Raw genomic sequence first — 23,554 nt, 5'->3', positions numbered from 1 at the left:
ACAACTAGGTAAACACACACACACACACACACACACACACACACACACACACACACACACACACACACACACACACACACACACTTTACAGATACTTTACAGAGTTTGGAAAGTGTATTATCTGGAAAAAGAAAGGTGATACTAGTAGGAGATTTTAATTGTAAGGAGGTGGATTGGGAAAATCTAGTAAGTGGTGTTGGAGAAGAAGCATGGGGAGAGAGATTTCTTAATCTAATGATGAAAAATATGATGGAACAGAGGGTGAAGGAAAATACTTGATATAGAGGAGATGATGAACCGGCTAGACTGGATTTGGTGTTAACAAGAGAAGTAGAAGTATACCTATGTGGAGATATACAATACAAGTGTCCTTTGGGAAAGAGTGATCATGTGGTTATGGAAATGCAGATAGCAACAACACAGCGAAGGAAGGACGAGACATACAGGAGTGGTAGATTGAATTATAGAAAGATGGACACAGAAAGTTTGAAAAATTATTTCAGAAAATTAGATTGGGAGGAGATGTTACAAATCAGAGAAGTGCAAAAGAAATATGAGATTTTTATGAAATATTATAAAGAAGGAGTTATGAAATTTGTACCAAAGTATAAACCAAGAGAGGAAGGAAGAAAGGATTGGTTTAATGCAACTTGTGTTAAGGCTAAGGAAAAGAGATGTGGCTTGGAAAAGATGGAAAAGAGCAGGAATATACTAAATAAGGAGAATTATAAAGTGGCAAGAAATGAGTATGTGAGGGTAAGGAGGAGGAAGAAAGAAAATTTGAAAAGATATTGTAGACAAGAGTAAGGAACATCCAAAATTGTTTTACAGGTTCATAAATGGTAAACTTAAAAGAGAGAGTCCATTGAAAGATTAAAAGGAGAGCAAGGGATAGTAGATGACCCTAAGAATATAGCGGAATTGCTAAATAATAGGTTTCAGCAAGTATTTACTAAAGAAACAATGTTTGTAAAGCCACAGAATGTACAAGGAAATGTGCACATGGAGGACATTAAGATACCTAAAAGGAGTTATATAAAATGTTGGAGGAACTTAAAGATGATAAAGCGATGGGACCAGATGAAGTTTCAGGAAAATTATTGAAGGAGTGTAGAGAAGAATTGATTGATCCATTATATGATATTATAAGGTGCTCATTAGAAACAGGGAAGTACCAGTAGAGTGGAAGAGAGCTGAAGTGGTGCCCATTTATAAGGGAGGCAGTAAGGAAGAGCCTCTTAACTATAGACCTGTGTCTCTAACAAGTGTGGTCGGTAAGATTTGTGAGAGGGTGATAAAGAAATATTGGATACGGTTCCTGGAGGATCATAAGTTATTATCGGATCATCAATTTGGCTTCAGGAAAGGGAGGTCATGTGTAACAAATCTACTGAGCTTTTATTCAAGAGTGGTTGACAAAATACAGGAGAGAGAGGATGGATGGACTGTGTATATTTGGATTTAAAGAAAGCTTTTGACAAGGTACCTCACGAGAGACTGTTATGGAAAGTAGAGATTTATGGAGGACTGAAAGGAAAAGTGTTAAAGTGGATGGAAAACTACTTGAGATGGAGGAGATGAGAACGGTAATAAGGGATGCAAGGTCGGACTGGTTGGTGGTGGAGAGTGGAGTCCCACAAGGCTCAGTGCTGGCACCAATACTTTTCCTGGTATATATAAATGACATGCCAGAGGAGTAAACAGTTATATTAATTTGTTTGCGGATGATGCGAAGTTGTGTAGGTGTGTGAAGAGTGAAGAAGATTGTGAAATTTTACAGGCAGACCTGGATAAGATTTGGGAGTGGAGCAAGAGGTGGCAAATGGAATTTAATCTGAGCAAAAGTCATGTGATGGAGATGGGAAAGAGTGGAAGACGGCCAAGAGGGTCATATAAGATGGGTGAAGAAGTAGTGTTGAAAAAGGTGGAAAAGGAAAAGGATTTGGGAGTGATAATACAAGACCATGGGCAGTTTGAGGCTCATATTGATAAGATGTTTGGAGAAACGTATAATTTGATAAAAATATTGGATTAGCCTTCCATTATATGGATAAAGATATGATGAAGAAATTAATTAGTATGGTAATTAGACCAAGATTGGAATATGCTGGAGTGGTTTGGTCCCTTATAAAAGAAGCATATAAGGAAGTTGGAGAGATTGCAGAGAATGGCAACAAAAATGGTTCCGGAATTGGCAGAAATGACCTATGAGGAGAGATTAAAAGAAATGAATTTGCCTACCTTGGAACAAAGAAGAGAAAGAGGAGATTTAATACAGGTTTATAAACTGTTGAATGGACTGGATGAAGTGGATAATGAGCAAATGATGTTGAGAGAGGAAAACTTAAGTAGAACTACAAGATCACATAGTAAAAAGATAGCCAAGGAATATGCTTGAAGGATGTGAAAAATATAGTTTCCCACAAAGATGTTTGGAGGTGTGGAATGGTTTGAGTGAGGAGGTGGTGTCAGCAAGGAGTGTGCATAGTTTTAAAGGAAAGTTGGATGTGTGTAGATATGGAGACGGGGCCACACGAGTATGATACCCAGGCCCTGTAAAATTACAACTAGGTGAATACAACTAGGTGAATACACACACACAAATACAAAAACAACAAATTTTTTAATCTCTCTCTCTCTCTCTCTCTCTCTCTCTCTCTCTCTCTCTCTCTCTCTCTCTCTCTCTCTCTCTCTCTCTCTCTCTCTCTCTCTCTCTCTCTCTCTCTCTCTCTCTCTCTGTCCTTCCCTCTCTTCCTCTCGAAAGATAAGCTACATGCGTCCGCTTGTGTCTAAAATATTAGCAAATGTCACTCTCTCTCTCTCTCTCTCTCTCTCTCTCCGAAGAGAGAAGCGTCCACTTTCCTCTTGAAGGCGATATAGTGACTAAAAAATAGCAGCATAATACACAAAGACGACAAGTATGACAAGCTTGCACGAGTTTCCCGCGCTCGGGCATGCAGCACTACCACCAATATATCATACAGGCGGGCTTTTTTAACATCCGGCGCGAAGGGGTTAAGCAAACAAATATGAATGATGTTTGGAAAAAACTGTGTCCTCAATTTGTGGGTGATTTTAATGGGTTTGAGAACACAGTTCAACATGTTATTAAGAATGTTGTTGCCATGAGTAAGGAAACTGATTTGGAGATGGATGTTGATGATGTTACAGAGCTGCTGGAATATCATGGAGAGGAGTTATCTGCTGAGGACCTGATAATTAATTTATTGACAAAACAAAATTACATTACATGAACAAAGAACAAAGAACCAATATTTAAACTTACATGTTGTCACAACTGGAGAAGCAGATCACAGAGGAAGAAGAAGCACCCACCCCAGAGCCTAGGGCTTTCACAAGGCAGGGCTTGGCAAGAGGTTTTGCTGAGATGCATCAAGCATTGGCATCTTTTGAGGCTATGGATCCCAACTTTGAAAGATTCACTAAGGTTTCCAGAGGCATCATGGATTTGATGCAATGTTACAAGGAGATCTTGGATGAGAAGAGGTTGCTCTCTGTTCAGACTAACCTGGAGCAGTATTTTAAGAAGGTAGAGAGGCTTGCAACAGATCCTGTACCCTCTACCTCAGCTGCCTCTACTACTCCAGACTCACCTGCCCCAGAATCTCCAGCACCTTCTGAATGTTTTGCCTCACCTCCAGGCTCACCTGCCCCAGTTTTTCCAGCACCTGGAGGTTCTGCCTCACCTCCAGACTCACCTGCCCAAGCATCTCCAGCACCTGAAGGTTCTGCCTCTCTTGATTCACCAGCCCCAGTATCTCCAGCACCTTCTGCAGCTTCCTCTACACAATAAGCCTGTCTCTCCCTCCCTTGCAATGTCTCCCTCCAGTGTGCAAGCCAACCAAAGGAATAAAGGTAAGAATTTTTTTTTTTTTCTCCGATGTTCCGACTTACGCCGAAATTTGGGTTACGACTCGTGTCAGGAACGGATCAACGTCGTAACCCGAGGACTCCCTGTATATATATATATATATATATATATATATATATATATATATATATATATACAGGCAAACCCCGTTTAACGAAGGTTCACACAATGAAATTTCGCTACAATGAAGGTTTCATTTTACTACCATCAGCTCGTTTAACGTACACCAAACTCGCTTTAACGAAGTTTTATCCAGGTAATTTTTTCCAAGTTTGAAAGCCCCGCCGTATCACGCAAGCTGACAAGCTTTTGAATACTCCAGGAGCTGCAAATACTAAGGCCTGCCTCAGGAGAAATTCTGAGACATCTGTAGAATCAAGATCAAGATCAAGATCAAGCCTCTTGTGGACAACACGCACCACATAACGGTGTCAGCAGCAGCTCGTCTTCACTCGCTCAACTTACCACCTAAACGCCCTGCAATGTGGCCTAGCGTTCGTAAGAAGACCAGGAAGTCTCTTACTCCGGAAGTGAAGCTGGATATTATTCACAGACATGAGAGAGGAGAGAAAACTATAGCATTGCTGGCCACCATCTTGACTCCATATACTGTCTCTACTATTTTCAAGTCAGCAGACTATTAAAAAGGCTGGTGAGACTGTATCTTCCTTGCAAGCTAAAAGAACCACCTGAACTCGTGACTTGTAGTCTACAATAGATAAAATGGAAAGCCTTGTGGAAATGTGGTACATAAGTTTTGTATGCGGTACAATGATGCGCCCTTTGTTTACATTCCACAGGTTGCTGGTTAGTGTCTTTGCCGTTTCACTTTTCCTCCCTTCATAAATTTAAGATCATCAACATTATAAAGTTACGTACATATATACATACATTAGTGTACATTATAATGACTTAAATTAAATTTAACTGCCTAAATGTTAAACTTCATAATTTTTACTTTCATTGAACCTTTCACTATACTATGATGCACTCTTGCTTTGCTTACTCTCAGAGGAAGTTCAAGTCAGGGGTTATAATCGGTTTGCTTAACGAAGTTTCGCTTAACAAAGTGTTTTTTAGGAACAAAACCCCTTCGTTAAGCGGGGGTTGCCTGTATATATATATATATATATATATATATATATATATATATATATATATATTCACACACATAACCCTCAGCTATTGCACCCAATTAGGGCCGAAATAGTCGCACCATTGCCAAAAACACGATAGTCGAATTGATCTTGGAGGGAAGACGGTTTTGGCCAATGAGTGCTCAAATATTCTATGACGTCATGGCGGGGCGCGTGATAGCAGGCATCTGAGGTTGCGATAATGAAATTTTTGCAGCTTTTCATAGGTGCGCGAGAGCAATAAAACGCGATAGCCAAAGTCGCGATAAGAGGTTGACTGTATATATATATATATATATATATATATATATATATATATATATATATATATATATATATATATATATATATATATATATATATATATATATATATATATATATATATATATATATATATATATATAGTTCTCGTTATATGGTACATATGTGTTCCTGAAAACCTTACCACAAATCGAAATTACCATATACCGAACCCATTATAATATGTAATAATAGGGGATGTGTTCCAGCACGTTGAAAGTCACCCCTACAGTGTTCAGTGGGAAACGTGGGAAGAGACTGATTGTTGTGGTGGCACTATGGTACGATGTAAACAAAACATGGGCGGATACAGTATCTGTGAATTTTTCTTACCGTAAATAAAATCGAGGGTAGTAATTACCAAACATCGTAACTGTGAATTTACTGGATAATGAAATACTGTATAAGGAGGACTTACTGTATATATATATATATATATATATATATATATATATATATATATATATATATATATATATATATATATATATATATAGGTGCCTTGGAATGTGAACTTATTCCTTTCAAAATTTTGTTCTTACTCCAAAACATTCTTACTCCAAAGCATCAAAATACATGTATTCTTATGGAAGTAATTATAATTCGTTCCAAACCACCTTCAAAGACCAAAAAAATTATTTTCCACCTAATTTCTTATTTTTGAATACTATTACTATATATACTACTACTATTATGCTATAACTATAAAAGATAGGAAAATAAAGCAGGAAAGTAAGCAGAATGTAATATAATAAAAATTCAACTTCTCGTTGTCAGAAACAAGTGTCACAACATCCTCATGTGACTCCATCAAGCCAGCACTGCACACTCTTATATAAGTCAATAAGTTTTTCTTTGATATGCTGCATTCATTATGGAAAGTAAATCAGGGAAGTAAGCAAATTGTAATATGAAAATTCAACTTCAACGTTTCCTGAAGACAGCCCCCCATGACGGCCCTCCCGACGGCCCCATGTTTACCATGACGACCCACACCAAATTTTAGGTTATTGTCCTCTTATTTCTTTCATTATATTAACAGATTAACTGCAGATGGCAACTCAGCGTTCCTGAGATAGTGTTTTGTAGTATGGAGCGTTAAAAATCATAACATATTGCGCATATAGTGCATGTCCATATTCAGGGTGTAACACGACTTTCTGTAAATATTGAAAGAGGTAAGAGAACATGCATTTCTAAGCAGAAAATGTTATATACACATATGCATTTTAACTCGTACAGCGTCAGCAAATCTGAGACTTGTGATTTCGCCACATCATGGATTTTTTTTTTTTGCCTAACCACTCTTAAATGATGTGAAACAAATGAAATTTACAGTCATTCCTCCCAGAACTGACTGGAAGTGGTATTAATTGGTGCGAGATGTTTTGTGCTAAGGTTAGCGACTTAGCAAAGCCTTATGTTACTAGTTTATTCGCTTCCTCGTTTCTCACCCATCGATCCCCGAGTTGGACACATGCATAATATCGTTCCTGAGTTGAAAGAAAAACAACATGTCATGTTTTGCTGTTTGGGAGTATTTGTGGCTAAAAATAGACACGAGATATCGTGATGGAGTGTTGCCTTTCGTGGTGCAAATATTTTCCGAGTAATATGTACTTGTTTTTCCTTATAACAAAGCGATTGGAAAAAGAAAATTCTTATTTATGTCATACAAAGTTTTCACTACCACAATATAACAGTTACCAAAAACATCTGAAATGGTAAGAGTAAGTAATGGAAATTACGCTTCGTTCATATTAGTGGAGTTGAGGGGTCAGTTTTCCGCTACACCGAGCTAAAGGCAGCAGAAACTGCTAAAGTTCAGATATGTAATAAATAAATACAGGAAGCATTCATGTTAGCAGAGACAAGGAGGCAGCATGAGCAATGTCTACAGTGCATGATGGCAGTATACTGGTAGGTTTTGAGGACGCAATACCTCTGAAAACACGAGGAAGCTTGCCGACGTATCTCATACGTCTCTAATGCCCGGTTCGCTCAGAGTAGCCGACGTATCTCGTATGTCTCTGATGCTGTACGGGTTAAGGTTTTGTTTATCTGTAAGATGATTTTAAAATTTCAAAATTTCTGAGTGGCGCGTGATAGTCCATTGTGTTATTTATGAGGTGACGATGACTGTTGCTGGCTTGCTGCAGCAGTCGGAGGTGCCACTTGGCTAAATACCGAATGTTTTAATACTATGTTTTGCAATCTTACATTTAAGACAGATTGTATCAACAAGTATGCAATTTACTGATAAACATTACATGATAACATTATTGCGGTGATTAAAAGTAAGCACTCACGTACGGTACTACGTGGTACAGTACCTATCACTGGATGAGGAAGGATGGGGAGGGGTGGGGAATTCGGGAGCGACTGATTTATTAATACAATCTATCTTAGTATAAGATGCTCTATTAACAAGTATAATTTAAAACCATGTTACGGGTAAAAAAGAAACTGAGGCCACCTTGGTCTGTAGTGTGGGACCGTCGTGGTAAACATGGGGCCGTCGTGGTCAGGGGCCGTCTTGACGATGACCCAGTGTCAACACATCCTCCTCAGCTGACTCCATCAAGCCAGCACTACACACTCTTATCTAAACCAATAACAAGTCCAATAGTCATGCATCATAATATATTTCTGAACTGCTTACTTATCCATGGAGATACATGTATATCTTATATCTCACCAAGAAATACATAAAAAATGATAAAAATACAGCATACTGACATAAGTGCTCTCACCATCCTCACGCTTGACACCCTCACACCTACACAAACATATCCTTGTAAAAGCTGATACATGATTGGCTAAGTGTCCACCATCTTGAAAACAATGGGCCAATGACAGGCCTCGATATATGACAGATAGCCTCAAGCATAAACAAACTGTGCGGCATAAAGGAGCGCGGCTTCTGAAAAGCGCCAAGATCATGCCTGAAAGGCTCTAACGTAAGAGCCACAATGGTGCCTGATGGGCTATAAGGGTTAAGGCTTTTCATTCATGAGCTGGATACTCTCTCTTCCCCTCGAATCTTCTAGAATTTTCCATACGTCTGTCTGTATGTCTCATGACCATGTGTGCTGCTATGCTAGGCAATGATCTTAATAACTAAAAACACTTAATATTATTATCTCAGACACTACAAAACAACAACCAAACAAATGCAAGGAACACTCCTGAGGCACGGAGGCAGCGTGGTTCCCCAGGATGCAGTCAACTTATCATTTAGTGCTGCGCGCAATCTGTTGACCGCATTTGTTATTGTTCGCACTCCAAAGCAAAGTTCGTCCTCCGTTGCAAAAAAAAAAAGCATGATTTTTTTTGTTCGTAATCCAAGTTTGTACTCAAAAGCGTTCGTACTTCAAGGTACCACTGTATATATATATATATATATATATATATATATATATATATATATATATATATATATATATATATATATATATATATATATATATATTTTTTTTTTTTTTTTTTAACGTAGGGAAGAGGGCCAGCCAAGGGCAAAAAAAAAGAAAGTTAGAAAAAAGCCCACTTGAGTGCTGGCTCTCCAAAGAGTACAAAAAGTGCCAAAACCGTCAGCCAAAATTAGGGGAGCAAATGCCTCGATACCTCCTTCTTATATATATATATATATATATATATATATATATATATATATATATATATATATATATATATATATACACACACTTAACCTCGGCTATCGTGCCCAATTGGGGCCGAAATATCCGCGCCATAGCCGAAAACGCGATAGCCGAATTGATCTTGGCGGGAAGGCGGTTTTGGCCAATGAGTGCTCAGATATTCCATGACGTCATGGCGGGGCACGCGATAGCAGGCATCTGAGGTTGCGATAATGAAATTTTAGCAGCTTTTCATGGGTGTGCGATAGCAATAAAACGCGATAGCCGAAGTCGCGATAATGAAATTTTAGCAGGTTTTCATGGATGCGCGATAGCAATAAAACCCGATAGCCGAAGTCGCGATAGCTGTGGGTTGACTGTATATATATATATATATATATATATATATATATATATATATATATATATATATATATATATACAGTCAACCATATATATACAGGCAACCCCCGTTTAACGAAGGTTCACACAACGAAATTTCGCTACAACGAAGGTTTCATTTTACTACCATCTGCTCGTTTAACGAACACCAAACTCGCTTTAACGAAGTTTTATCCAGGTAATTTTTTTTTCAAAATTTGAAAGCCCCACCATATCACGCAAGCTGACAGGCTTTTGAATACACCAGGAGCTACTGGTACTAAGGCCTGCCTCAGGAAAAATCCTGGGACCCCTATAGAATAAAGATCAAGATCAAGATCAAGCCTCTCATAGACAACACGCGCAACATTCACTCCCCAGTCAAAACATAGCAGCGTCAGCAGCAGCTTGTCTTCCCTAGCTCAATTTACCACCAAAATGCCCTACAATTGGCCTAGTGTTCGTAAGAAGACCAGGAAGTCTCTTACTCTCCAAATGAAGCTAGATATTATTCACAGACATGAGAGAGGCCAGAAAACTATAGCAGTGCTGGCCACTATCATGACTCCATATTATACTGTCTCTATTTTCAAGTCAGCAGACTCTATTAAGAAGGCTGGTGAGACCGTATCTTCCTTGCAAGCTAAAAGAACCACCTGAACTCGTGACTCTACAATGGATAAAATGGAAAGCCTTGTGGAAATGTAGTACATAAGTTTTGTATGCAGTACAATAATGCGCACTTTGTTTATATTCCACAGGTTGCTGGTTAGTGTCTTTCCCGTTTCACTCTTCCTCCCTTCATAAAGTTAAGATCATCAACATTATAAAGTTACATACATACATACGTTAGTGTACATTATAATGACTTAAATTAAACTACCTAAATGTTTAACTTCATAATTTTTACTTTCATTAAACCTTTTACTGTACTATGATGCACTCTCACTTTGCTTACTCTCAATAGAAGTTCAAATCAGGGGTTAAACTTGTTATAATTGGTTCGCTTAACGAAGTTTCGATTAACAAAGTGTTTTTTAGGAACGTAACCCCTTCGTTAAACGGGGGTTGCCTGTATATATATATATATATATATATATATATATATATATATATATATATATATATATATATATAGGCACACATATATAAGGGTCATTCAATTTTTGTATATTACAACCAGGTAAATACACAAGCTGCAGGTATGAAAAAAAGTGGCTAGAAAATGATATCAAGACTGACAGTATAATAAGAGATTGACAGGAAAAGTTAAGAATACATAATGTAAACAGGAAGATAAGTAGAATGATATTTAAAGAAGGAACTAAACTAAAATGAATGAGCAGACAGGATCTTAACATCTATGCTGAATATATTTGTAATTGTGGATGTAACTTTATTTTCAAAAGACTCAAATACCATGAATGATTTGATTATTTTTTAGGTAAGCCCAACTGAATGTCTGTTGCGGTACTTAGAGTTACCTGAGGATGAAGGAGTAAGTGTGGATTTGGAGCAGGCAGCTGTGATATTGTTATGCCACTTGGACCGCCTGGCAGTCTCTCACAATCCACCATTGCACACACCCCATGGCAGACCCACCCAGGGTCAAGAGGTGAGATTATAACTACAATACATTCGTCTTTAATATCAGGTTTCAAATTTAATTGAAAACAAGCATCTTATTCTACACATTTCAGTTTTTTTTCATTCTTCCATTTTCTGTCTTTTGATATATATATATATATATATATATATATATATATATATATATATATATATATATATATATATATATATATATATATATATATATATATATATATATATATATATATATATATATATATATATATATAATATATATATATATATATATATATATATATATATATATATATATATATATATATATATATATATATATATATATATATATATATATATATATATATATATATATATATATATATATATATATATATATATATATATATATATATATATAGTATATATATATATATATATATATATATATATATATATATATATATATATATATATATATATATATATATATATATATATATCACATCAGATGTCTTTTAGTTACAAATACACTCAACCCTTGTTTTTCTAGACTAAATGATGCAGGCACTAGTCCAGGTAGTGAAAATACTGGACAACACAAAGGGGGGGGGCCTTCATTGGTCAAGAATGGCTGTTTGTCTCCTTAGACCTTTGAGGAACTGCAACATTTAGTCTATTTTGGTTTCTCTGACCAACTAAACCAAACTTAATCTAAGTTGATCTGACACTAAAACATACCTAGCTAATAGCTGAACTTGTAAAAAAAAAAAAAGAAAAGCTTCATAGACGTGAAGTACAGTGAGTAAACTACCACAACACACAGCAGTGTCATGCAATGTTGGCCGTGTCTGCATCACTAGCTTCACTCTGCACAGTAGCATTAAAAAGTCCATGTTGATTGTGGAATCATAGCCACCCTTTGTTCCCCTTGAAATTCTCTATATCAATTTCTCTGCCAGCTTCCTAGCTGGTGCACATACCACTTCATAATGGTGGCATCTAATGCAGCATCCTTTCCACACCTTATATTTTTCCTCAGTGTACCTTTACCACTTTTATTCTACCAGCTTCTCTTTTGATTTATTAATGTCCAACATAGTTTGCTTGGCCACACCATATTCACAAACACTCGCTGCTCTAGCTCCTTTCTCTAATTTTCTTATAATTTCAGCTTTAAAATCACAGCTAGGGCCACTTATGCATAACATCCTTGGGAGACATAATTAAGAGTTCTAAAGTACTGAAAAATGCACAAACTTGCTCACTGATGCCATACAATACACAGCGTGCACTAGTATCTGTTGGAGTTGTTTACAACTGCCTGCCTCAGCGCTGCCGCCATCTATTGACCATTTCTGGAAGTGTGCAAGGCATGCATTGTTTGAATTCATTTCTTGGCTGTCTGGACTCAAATTATTAAATTATTATCAAGACACTGTTGCGATAAACCAAAATCTGAATAAACAAGGTCCAGATAAACAAGGGTTGAGTGTATAAATAGAATTCTAGTACCATTATTTTATTAATGTTATCTCTGGTATATAGATCCATTATGTTGTCCAGTTTTCTTTTATAGTTTTTAGGTTCTGTTGTAATTGAAAGTTTTAAGGACCAATTTCTTTTTCAAATATTCTTTAAGTAGTATTATGGAATTTAAATGGAAGGTCTATAGTAAGAAAAGATATTCAGTTTAAAGGTTTCTTTAAGGGAAGTTCTGTATAGCTAGGGGAAAACAAAGAATAAACAAAAAGAAATAAATTTCAGATTTTGTCATGTTAGTAACTTAATGTGATATTTGCAGGTGCTGTCATGGGGATGGCTGGCCTGGTCAGGAGTATCTAGTCATTCCCGTCCATTAAACTACTGTGACACATTAGCTGAGCTGGGTATCAAGTCTTTGGCATGTGCTGAGCGATGCCTCCTCATTCTCACACAGAAGGGCAACTTATACACTCTTTATTACAATTCTGAGGCTCCATGCCCTCAACTTGTCCCTGGACAGCCAGAGGAAGAGGTTGTGAAAGTGGCTGCCCATCCAGATGGCAAACACTATTTGGCTCTCACTGCAGGTGGACAGGTAGGTGACTTACTTTTTATTTAGTGTTGTAAAAAATAAGTAAATGAATAAGCAATATTATCCATTTACATATTTCATTCCATGTGATATACTATTACCATTTTATGATGTGGAAGTTTTCTATAAATTGTTATTACAAATGGAATTAGAGGCTCAATTTGAATCTAAATGTAATGTTCACCTAAGCAAAAGGTAACTTTAAACCACTCGACAAATGGCAAAGTGTTTTAAGGCTGTACGTGGTGGGATTCGAACCTACACGTGAACGTGTGCCCGATCCCACGCTCACCATCTTATCCACTATGCCACCGCCTCCCTACAAAGGAGACCGATTAAATTACAGAAAGGCTGATATTGAGAATCTCAAAAAGCATTTTAAGAACGTGGACTGGGAGGAGATGGAAAACTCAGAGACAATGCAAGACAAATATAACTTATTTTTGGAAATATACAAAACAGGAGTCAGGGAATATGTCCTGAAATATAGACCTAAAGAAGAAGGAAACAAAGATTGGTTTAATGCAAGGTGTGCCAAGGCAAAGGAGAAAAGAGATGGAGCATGGAAAAGGTGGAGGAGAAATAGAAATCCAGCAAATAAGGAAAACTTCAAAGCAGCGAGAAATGAATATGTTAAGGTGAGGAAGGAAGAGGAAAAGAACTTCGAAAAAGACATTGTCGAAAAATGTAAGGAGCAACCAAAATTGTTCTATAGATTCATAAATGAAAAAATTAGGCAAAAAGAAACAATAGAAAGGTTAAAAGGAGAAAACGGAATGGTGGAAGACCCAAAAAGTATGGCAGAACTGTTAAATAGTAAATTTCATGAGGTCTTTACTAAGGAATCCAAATTTGAAAGACCACAGGGTAATAGAGAAACTGTCTATATGAAAGAGATTAAAGTAACCAAGCTTGAAATAAAAAAGTTGATGACGGAATTGGATGAGGAAAAGGCAATGGGACCGGATGAAGTCTCAGGCAGAATACTGAAAGAATGTAGGGAAGAACTAGCAAGTCAAATATACAACATCATAAAATGCTCAATAGAAAATGGAACAGTGCCAGTGGAGTGGAAAAGAGCTGAGGTGGTTCCCATATATAAGAGCAGAAGGAAGGAAGAACCTTTAAAGGAAGAATTTTTAGAATCTCAAGAACTATTTTAAAAATGTAAACTGGGAGGAGATGGAAAACTCATTAACGGTTCAAGAGAAATATAACTTATTTTTGGAAATATACAAAACTGGGGTCAGGGAATATGTTCCGAAATATAGACCTAAAGAAGAAGGAAGGAAAGATTGGTTTAATGCAAGGTGTGCTAGGGCAAAGGAGAAACGAGATGGAGCATGGAAAAGGTGGAGAAGAAACAGAAATCCAGAAAATAAGGAAAACTTCAAAACAGCAAGAAATGAATATGCTAAGGTGAGAAAGGAAGAAGAAAAGAACTATGAAAAGGACATTGTCAAAAAATGTAAGGAACAACCAAAATTGTTCTACAGATTCATAAATGGAAAAATAAGACAAAAAGAAACAATAGAAAGGTTAAAAGGAGAAAACGGAATGGTGGAAGACCCAAAAAGTATGGCAGAACTATTAAATAAAAAATTCCAGGAGGTCTTTACTAAGGAATCCAAATTTGAAAGACCACAGGGTAATAGAGAGACAGTCCATATGAAAGCGATTAAAGTAACCAAGCTTGAAATAAAAGAGTTAATGAAGGAACTGGATGAAGAGAAGGCAATGGGAACAGATGAAGTCTCAGGCAGAATAATGAAAGAATGTAGGGAAGAACTAGCAAGTCCTATATACAACATCATAAAATGCTCAATAGAAAATGGAACAGTACCAGTAGAATGGAAAAGAGCTGAGGTGGTTCCCATATATAAGAGCGGAAGGAAGGAAGAACCTTTAAATTACAGACTGGTATCACTAACTAGTGTAATATGCAAGATGGGTGAAAGAATAATAAAGAAACAATGGATTGAATTCCTTGAAGACAACAAATTAATATCAAATAGCCAATTTGGTTTTAGAAAAAGACGGTCTTGTGTAACTAATTTATTGAGTTTCTATTCTAGAATAGTTGATAGAGTACAAGAGGGAGAGGGATGGGTTGACTGCATTTATTTGGATTTAAAAAAGGCGTTTGACAAAATGCCACATGCAAGATTGCTGTGGAAGTTAGAGGAGAAGGGTGGCTTAAAAGGAAGCACATTGAGATGGATAAAAAATTATTTGAGGGGGAGAGAAATAAGGACGGTAGTTAAAGATATGAAGTCCAAGTGGAGAGCAGTAGAAAGAGGAGTGCCACAGGGGTCAGTATTGGCACCAATACTTTTTCTCATTTATATTAACGACATGCCAGAAGGAGTGAACAGCTACATAAATCTGTTTGCGGACGATACGAAACTGTGCAGAGTTATAAAGCAGAAGGAGGATTGTGAAATACTTCAAGAAGACCTAAATAAGATCTGAGAATGGAGTAAGAAGTGGGAAATGGAATTCAATGTGAACAAAAGCCATGTCATGGAAATGGGAAAGAGTGAAAGACGACCTGTGGGAATCTATAAGATGGGAGATGGAGTAGAACTGGAGAAAGTAAAAAACGAAAAGGACTTAGGAGTTAGAAAACAATCAACCAGTAAGCCATATTGATAGAATTTTTAGAGAAACATAATTTGGTAAGGAATATTGGAATAGCATTTCACTACATGGACAAAGAAATGATGAAGAAATTGATAAGTACTATAATAAGACCCAGATTGGAATATGCAGGAGTAGTGTGGACCCCTCACAAAAAGAAACACATAAGGAAATTGGAGAGGCTACAAAAATGGCTACAAGAATGGTTCCAGAATTTGAAGGGATGACATATGAGGAGAGACTAAAGGCTATGGATCTACCAACCCTGGAACAAAGAAGGGAGAGAGGAGACCTGATACAAGTTTATAAATTGATCAACGGATTGGACCAAGTGGATAATGAGAAACTGATCCTGAGAGAAGAATATGACATCCGAAGCACAAGATCGCATAGTAAAAAGCTGAGAAAAGGAAGATGTCTGAAAGGTGTTAAAAAATATAGTTTCCTGCAGAGATGTATTGAGACGTGGAACAGTTTGGATGAAGAAGTAGTGTCTGCAACGAGTGTGCACACTTTTAAAGTAAGATTGGATAAGTGTAGATATGGAGACGGGGCCACACGAGCATAAAGCCCAGGCCCTGTAAAACTACAACTAGGTAAATACACACACACACACACACACACACACACACACACACACACACACACACACACACACACACACACACACACACACACACACACACACACATACAAAGCTCAATCAAACATTCCTAATACGTACAAAACATCCGTACAGAGGATTGTGACACACACACACACACACACACACACACACACACACACACACACACACACACACACACACACACACACACACACACACAGCTTAATCAAACATAAATACGTACAAATCATCTGTACTGAGGATTCGTGAGAGGACACACACACACACACACACACACACACACACACACACACACACACACACACACACACACACACACACACACACACACACACACACACACACACACACACACACACACACACACACAGCTAGCCAGAAGCAGGAGGTCTGAGGACGGCTCATCTCCGACTGTGGACGGGGAAGAGGAGAAAATACCTATGGTGTTTATAGGGCCCGGGTATCTCTGTGTTAATGTCCTATTAATGTCCTACTGTCGTAAAGTGCAAAAAGTGGACCATTTTCAAGCGGGATATGGAGGGTGGTCCCTGAGCAGAGATTGTCCACGGTGTTTGTTTTGGATAAGACCAGCTGGCGATAAATATCACGATGTCCACTCCAGCCAGGGACTTTGAAGGTTTTGTTACCAATCCAAGAGAGCTTGAAAAATTTGACATGGATGCAAGAATCCAGGCATTAGAAAGTAAGTTTCTAAGCATTAGTTCCATAAAAGAAAAACTGGATAGAGTCTTAGCGGAAAATGAGTCCTTCAAAAAAGAAATCTATTTGTTAACGATAGAGAACAAAGAGTTGTTGAGGGAAAAAGTTGAAATGGAGAAAGAAAACAAACAGCTAAGGAAACAGTGTGACGAGATGAAGGCTAAACTCCTCGAAATGGAGAAGAAAATATGTGAAGGGGACCTGGGGAAATAGGAATGTCTTAACCTAATAGATGCTAAGATGAAAGAAGTGAAGCAAGAACACCAGGAAGTACAAAAGTCCTTTAGGAAGAAGAAAATAAAGTGATTACACAGAGTGAAATGGTAAAGGCATTAAAGGAAAATGAGTATGTAGTAAAAGATATTGCTGAAAAATAAAAATGCGTGATCATAACAGGATTGAGGGAGGAAACTAACAGGAACTGGCAGGATAGGAGGGATAAGGAAAATGACAGGATTAAGTCTTTACTGTATAAGATCTCAGAAGAGGAAGAATGCCTTTATACTGAGGTAGAAGAAAGTGTTAGACTAGGAGCTTTTGAGGAAGGCAAAAGTAGACCATTGAAATTGAAATTAAAGTCTCATGTGGCTGCTGAGGAGGGCTTGGAAACTTAAGGACTCTGAGGAGACCAAAACAATTTACATAAGAAGAAATATGTCACTGGACGAACAGATGAAAATGAAAGAGCTTGTAACTGAGGTGAGGGAGAGGAATGACGTAAGAACCGAGGAGGAAAAGACTAAGTGTTTTTGGAGGATGAGAAATGGGAGGCTGAAGAAGTGGTGGATAAAACAGACGGAATAGACATTACACTGACAGAAACATCAAAGAAAGAGACTAGGAATGGAATTCAAGTGACTTACATGAATATAGATGGATTTCTGTCTAAGAGGCTAGAATGTATGGATTACCTAAGAAACAATGAACCGGACATAATGTGTGTGGTGGAAACAAAATTAAGGCCCGAAATAAAGTTAGATTGGTTTGATGTCAAACACTACAGAGTATGGAGAAATGATAGAAAAAATAAAGGTGGTGGTATAATGGTTCTTACTAAGGAAGATCTGATAGTGAAGGAGGTGAACTATAGTAAGGGAAATGAAAAAGTGATAAGTATGCTTATAACAGATGGTAAGAGAGACATTAATATTATAACAGTATACCTACCACCCAGAACCAGTGCTTGGGAATATGAACAGTATCAAATGGTGATGAGAAATACTCTGGACAGAATGAAGCAGGAACTCACCAGAAAGGACAGAGTGATGATAGTTGGGGACTTTAATTGTAAGGAAATAGTGTGGGAAGACTATGAAGTGGTAAACGGTGGAGAGTGGGCAGAGGAATTGTTAAACGTAGCAACAAATAACTTGATGACACAGTGGGTGAGATCACCAACAAGGTGCAGGGGACAAGATGTTGCAGCAAGGTTGGATTTGGTATTTACCAGGGGCATCTCCCTAAAAGAAGAAATTGAGCATGAATGTCCCTTGGGGAAAAGCGACCATGATGTCCTAAACTTTAAGCTGGATACGGAAATAAGCACAGATAGGATTATGGAACACAGGGAGGAAAAATTAAATTATACTAGAGCAAATTATAACCATATGAGGGAGTTCTTTAATGAAATTGACTGGACTGTGGTATACCAAGAAGGAGATATGCAATTGAAATACAATAAATTTATGGATTTATATAACTCTGCTGTGAAGAGGTTTGTGCCATATCACAGAAAGAGGACTTTAAATAATAAACAGTGGTTTAATAGAAATTGTGAAGAAGCAAAAAAGAACAAAGAAAAAGCATGGAAGAAACTTAAGAAAAACAGTGATGTATTATCAAGAGGAGTTTACAAAACAGCAAGGAATAGATATGTTGAAGTAAGGAGAATAGCACAGAAGGAATATGAACAGAGGGTGGTGGAAAACTGTGATAGTGACCCAAAAATGTTTTACAAATTCATAAATGGAAAACTAAATATAAGGGAGGCAATAGTAAAGGTAAAAAACGGGGAAGGAGTATATGAGGATGCTGTAGATATAGCTGAAATTTTGAATGACAACTTTTGCAAAGTGTTTACAAAGGAGGGGCATTTTAGGGGAGGAAGACCTACGGAAATAAAGCAAATGCAGGACATCATGGTTACTAAGGAAGATGTAAGGAAAATTGGACAAGTAGACGAGACTTACCTTGTAAGTTGAAGTATGCTTGTGATTTTACGAAGCAAACCGCCACTGCTGGCTTTGGAACCTTCACATGAGATATGCTTGACTGTAACAAGACTTTGAAACCATGACTAACATGCCATAAGAAAGGAAGAACATAGTATACATAGTAAAGTTCCCGGACAGAAAATGACATAATCTGGGCAGGAGTGGAGGGCATGTGAAGATTTAAAGAGTGGCGGTTTGGTAGAAATCACAAGCATACTTCAACACAAGGTAAGTCTGTCTACTTGTCCAATTTTTCCTCAGCAAACCGCCGTCTGCTGGTGGAACCTCCACATGAGGCTTTGAAGCCATGTGGGTATCAGATGAACTATAACTCAACATGTGTGAATAAAAAACGAATGAAGATGCAAAACAAATTTTTCTGGAAAGACCCATCCAGATACATGAATGTACATGTACAAAGTAAGAAATTAAATGAAACCTTTGAATCTTGGACTTGAAGTACACCTATAGGTCCATACTCATAAGCAGACTGAGTACAGAAAGTCAACCAAAATAACAAAATAACAAGAGCAATACCAGTTAGGTATGTTAAAAAATGGCATCCTGGAAAGGATCCGACCCAATAGCAATATGTTTATCACAGAATTTAGCAAAAGTAGTTTCCCTGGCCCAACCTGCCTTTTCCATAATGCATGAGATGAGCACAGCCAAGGCTTTCGCTTTTGATGCAGCGGCAGGCCTAACACTGCCTGCAGTAAACTTGCCTGTGTCCATCCCTGACATGAACAGCATAGAGTTAATCCACCTGGCAATAGTGTTACTTGTTACAGGTTTGTGAGGCCTAATGAAGCTAATAAGTAGCTGGTCTTCAGCAGAGTTGCTGGGCTGTCTAAGTGTCTCTGTTTGGTAAATGTAATGTTTCAGTGTAGTAAGTACACATAAACTGTTGTCCTTCGGATAAGCCACAAACTGTACTCTCCGGATGTTGTGTTTCGGTCTGCACTGTTTTATGCCCCCCAACTAAACTGAAACATAATCCTCCCCCATGATAATGTCTTTAAGTATAAGTAAATGTAAAGTCTGGACCCTTGCTGCTTGTGTAAGAGCCATTAGTGTTACTAACTTTAGTGTTACAGTTTTAAGGGACAGCTTGTGGAGAGGGTGCAAGGATCTCAACTCGTCCAGTACTGGAGCCACATCCCAAGTTACTGTGTATCTGGGATGCGATGGCCGGATGTTGAACACTCCCTTCATAAATCTAACCACCAAAGGGTGGTTCTCCGCCCTGCACCCATCTATGACAATACCCAGAGAAGAAAGAGCACCCCTTGCTGTATTGATGCATTCATACTCCACGTTCCTGTGGAAAGATTCAGTCAAAAAATTAATAACACAAGTTACTGTGGGATTAAGGGGATTAATGTGTCTCCTATTACAAAATTGTGTCCACCTACTGATGTGTGGTCTGTATTGTCTGGCTGTCCCCTGCTTCCAAGAGGCCATGATGATGTCTGTATCCTCAGCAGATATGCTTTGTTCTCTGAGAGTCTCCCTGACAATCTGCATGCCATGAGATTTGTGTTCCAAAACTGGTTGTTGTTCTGCTGAGGACGGGTGTGTCAGGACTGTGTGCCGCCTCATAATCAACCGAGGGTGGTCAACCAACATGTGCAATAACATGCCCATCCATGGCTGTGACGGCCACAGGGGCACCACCAAAGTGGCTTTTTCTGCACGGAGTTTCTGCAGACACCTAGGGATGAGTGAAAAAGGGGGAAACATGTAACAAAGAGGAAACATTGACCATTTGATGGAAAAGGCATCAAAGTAAGCAGCCAGGGTCTGGCCTCCAGGAACAGAAAAGTTGAACTTGTTTGTTCAGTCTGGATGCAAACAGATCTGTGGAAGGAGTGCCAAAAACATGAAACAGGTCATGTAAAATGGACTCATTCAGTTTCCATTTGTGTCGTTCGTTTCTTCTACGAGATGCCATGTCTGCCCTAACATTATCTTTACCTGGTATGTATGAGCAAGTAACCCAAGCATTATTCGCCAAACACCCAGTCCCAGATAGCTGTGGCAATGTTGTTGCAAGTAAGGGATTTGGTACCTCCCATTTCATTAATGTAAGTCATGGCAGTTGTGTTGTCACAGAAAACTTTGATGTGCTTGTCCTTAAGTTGAGGTCTGAATGTCTGAAGAGCAAGTAAGATAGCCTTAAGTTAAAGGGCATTTATGTGTAGTTGTTGTTCCTCTAATGACCAACTGCCACCTGTGATATGCTCATTTAAATGACCTCCCATCCTGTGTTGAAAGAGTCTGTGTGTAAGTCAATGTCTGTACTTCCTCTGAAAATTAGTTTGTTTTGTATGGTAATATTATGTACCCACCATGCTAAATCATCTGTCATATCATTAGTGATCTCCAATGTCTTGTCAAAATTGCCCTTCACTTGTTGCAAAGCCAAGATTTTTGCCCTTTCCAGTTTCCTGTAGTGTAACCTTCCTAAAGTCACTGCTGGAGAGGTAGCCACCAGTAGTCCAGCGACTCTAATGCTACTTCTCTAATTTTATCCCTTTCCTTGCCCGTGAGTTACTTACAGGCTTGCATGATCTTAACTATCCTATGTTCCGGCAACGACGCTGTCATACTCTTTGTATCAATGATATTACCTAAGTACTCAATACGTTGAGTGGGAGCTGGCACTGACTTCTCCAAATTAATGTGAAACCCCAGCTTCCTCAACAACTGGAGGGTGTCCTGTATGCAGTGCAAACAGCCCTGCCTGGAACTGTTACAAATTAGGATGTCATCAACGAAACTAGTGATCCGGTGACCTATCCTCCTTAATGCAGCAAACACCGGCTTGTGAAAAGCCTTGGTCCTTCAGACACTCCATTGGGTAAACAGGTAAACTGATAAATATTGTTTTTCCATTTGAAACAAAAAAAAACTCTGTTGTTTCTCTGCAATCCTAACTGAATTATAAGCGTGTCTTAAGTCAACAGAAGCCATGAAGTCCTCCTCGCTGACCAAAGTAATTGCCTGTTCAAAATTCTCCATTTTGAAGTGTTTGTATGGAATGTAAGTGTTTAGTTCTTTTAAGTTCAGCACCACCCTTCCTCTTTTTCCTTAAAGAAATTGGAGAGATGATTTGATTATCCTCCCTCTGTGTAATTTTTATCACCTTAAGTTTTAAAAGTTTGGAAATCTCCTCAGAGACAATTTGTTGTTCTAACTCACTGAACTTATATTGAAGTAAGTGTGCAATGTCAGCTGAATTGATGTCAAAATGGCAGTGTTGAACAATATCTAAAACAAAAGGATCCCTAGTAATTTTACACCACTCATGTGCAAAATACTGAAGCTTGCCAGCTTCAAAACTGGTACTTGCCTCTGTTATTGCCTGGGCTTGTACTGGGAGTGGCCCCTACCGTTTTTTGACTCTGTGTCCTGCCGTGTGGGTCCTGTCCTCAGACCACTCCTGTATGCAGGTCGCGTCGTTACATAAGGTTGGACTCTTGATGACCAGCCTCTGTGAGCAGGCCTCCCCCAGACTCCTCTAGACCTGCCCCTGTGAACTTCCATGCAGAGACCGGCTTCTTCATGGAGATTTTGTTTCTAAGTTTCTCAGAGTCCTCAATCTGCTTGGCCGAAAGGAAAACGTCATCACCAAAAAGAAACCAAGACATCGGAACCTTATCCAAACAGAGATGGGCATACTTCTGGTTTAACAACTGTTTCATCACGAAGAGACGAGCAATGTTATTCTTATGGTTAGCATTGCCTAACAAGACCAGAGCCCCGTTTAACTAGCCCACTTCGTGCGCAACCACCGTATTGCCCTCATCTTGCGCCACTTTATCCAACCTCGAAAGAGACTTCACTATGATGGTAGCTGCTCTCTGAATGTCCTTGTTGATGTCCTTCAACCAGAAGTCCGCCTTCTTTGCATCCGTACACAAAGCCTCCAACACCTGCGGGTTACAGTCCACCGGTGCGAGGGCCGGACAGTTAGCTGGCCGCTTGACTACGTCGTCCTTGCAGATGTCCTTGTAGTCCTCCTCACGCAAACCACAGTCAAACACAAAGTTCACCATCTCAGCAACCTTCAGGTCAATGTCTGCTGAAACCAATTCGGCAGGGCCAAAGGCCTTGGCCACCTGCAACAAGGCGCTGCCTCCCGGGTCCTGCCCTATCAGCTCGCCCTCACTAACAGAGTCATGAAAACCCGAGAAGTAAGCCGGGGAACGCGGCCGCTGCTCACCTGTTGAAGTCCTCGCCCCGTCATACACCACTGTATGTGCAGAGGAAGACACCGCCCTTCCAGTCTTCAACTTGTTAACGTCCTCCCGCAGCTCTGCCAATGCCTCCATCAC

At 38.6% G+C, this 23,554-nt stretch overlaps 1 protein-coding gene across 4 annotated transcripts in view; it reads left to right on the top strand.

Moving 5' to 3' along the window:
* LOC123516504 (E3 ubiquitin-protein ligase HERC2-like) overlaps window positions 1-23,554 on the top strand; it is a 456,561-nt gene that overhangs the window by 52,501 nt on the left and 380,506 nt on the right. For all 4 annotated transcript variants that reach the window (XM_045275907.1, XM_045275905.1, XM_045275904.1 and 1 more), the window contains 2 exons: window positions 10,794-10,964; window positions 12,741-13,016. In XM_045275907.1, the coding sequence (XP_045131842.1) occupies window positions 10,794-10,964; window positions 12,741-13,016 (447 nt within the window). The remainder of the gene's footprint in view (window positions 1-10,793; window positions 10,965-12,740; window positions 13,017-23,554) is intronic.

Source organism: Portunus trituberculatus, chromosome 41 (genome assembly GCF_017591435.1).
Source record: "Portunus trituberculatus isolate SZX2019 chromosome 41, ASM1759143v1, whole genome shotgun sequence".
Lineage (NCBI taxonomy): Eukaryota > Metazoa > Arthropoda > Malacostraca > Decapoda > Portunidae > Portunus > Portunus trituberculatus.
The sequence above is the reverse complement of the archived record's forward strand: the minus strand, read 5'-3'. Positions and strand labels throughout refer to the sequence as shown.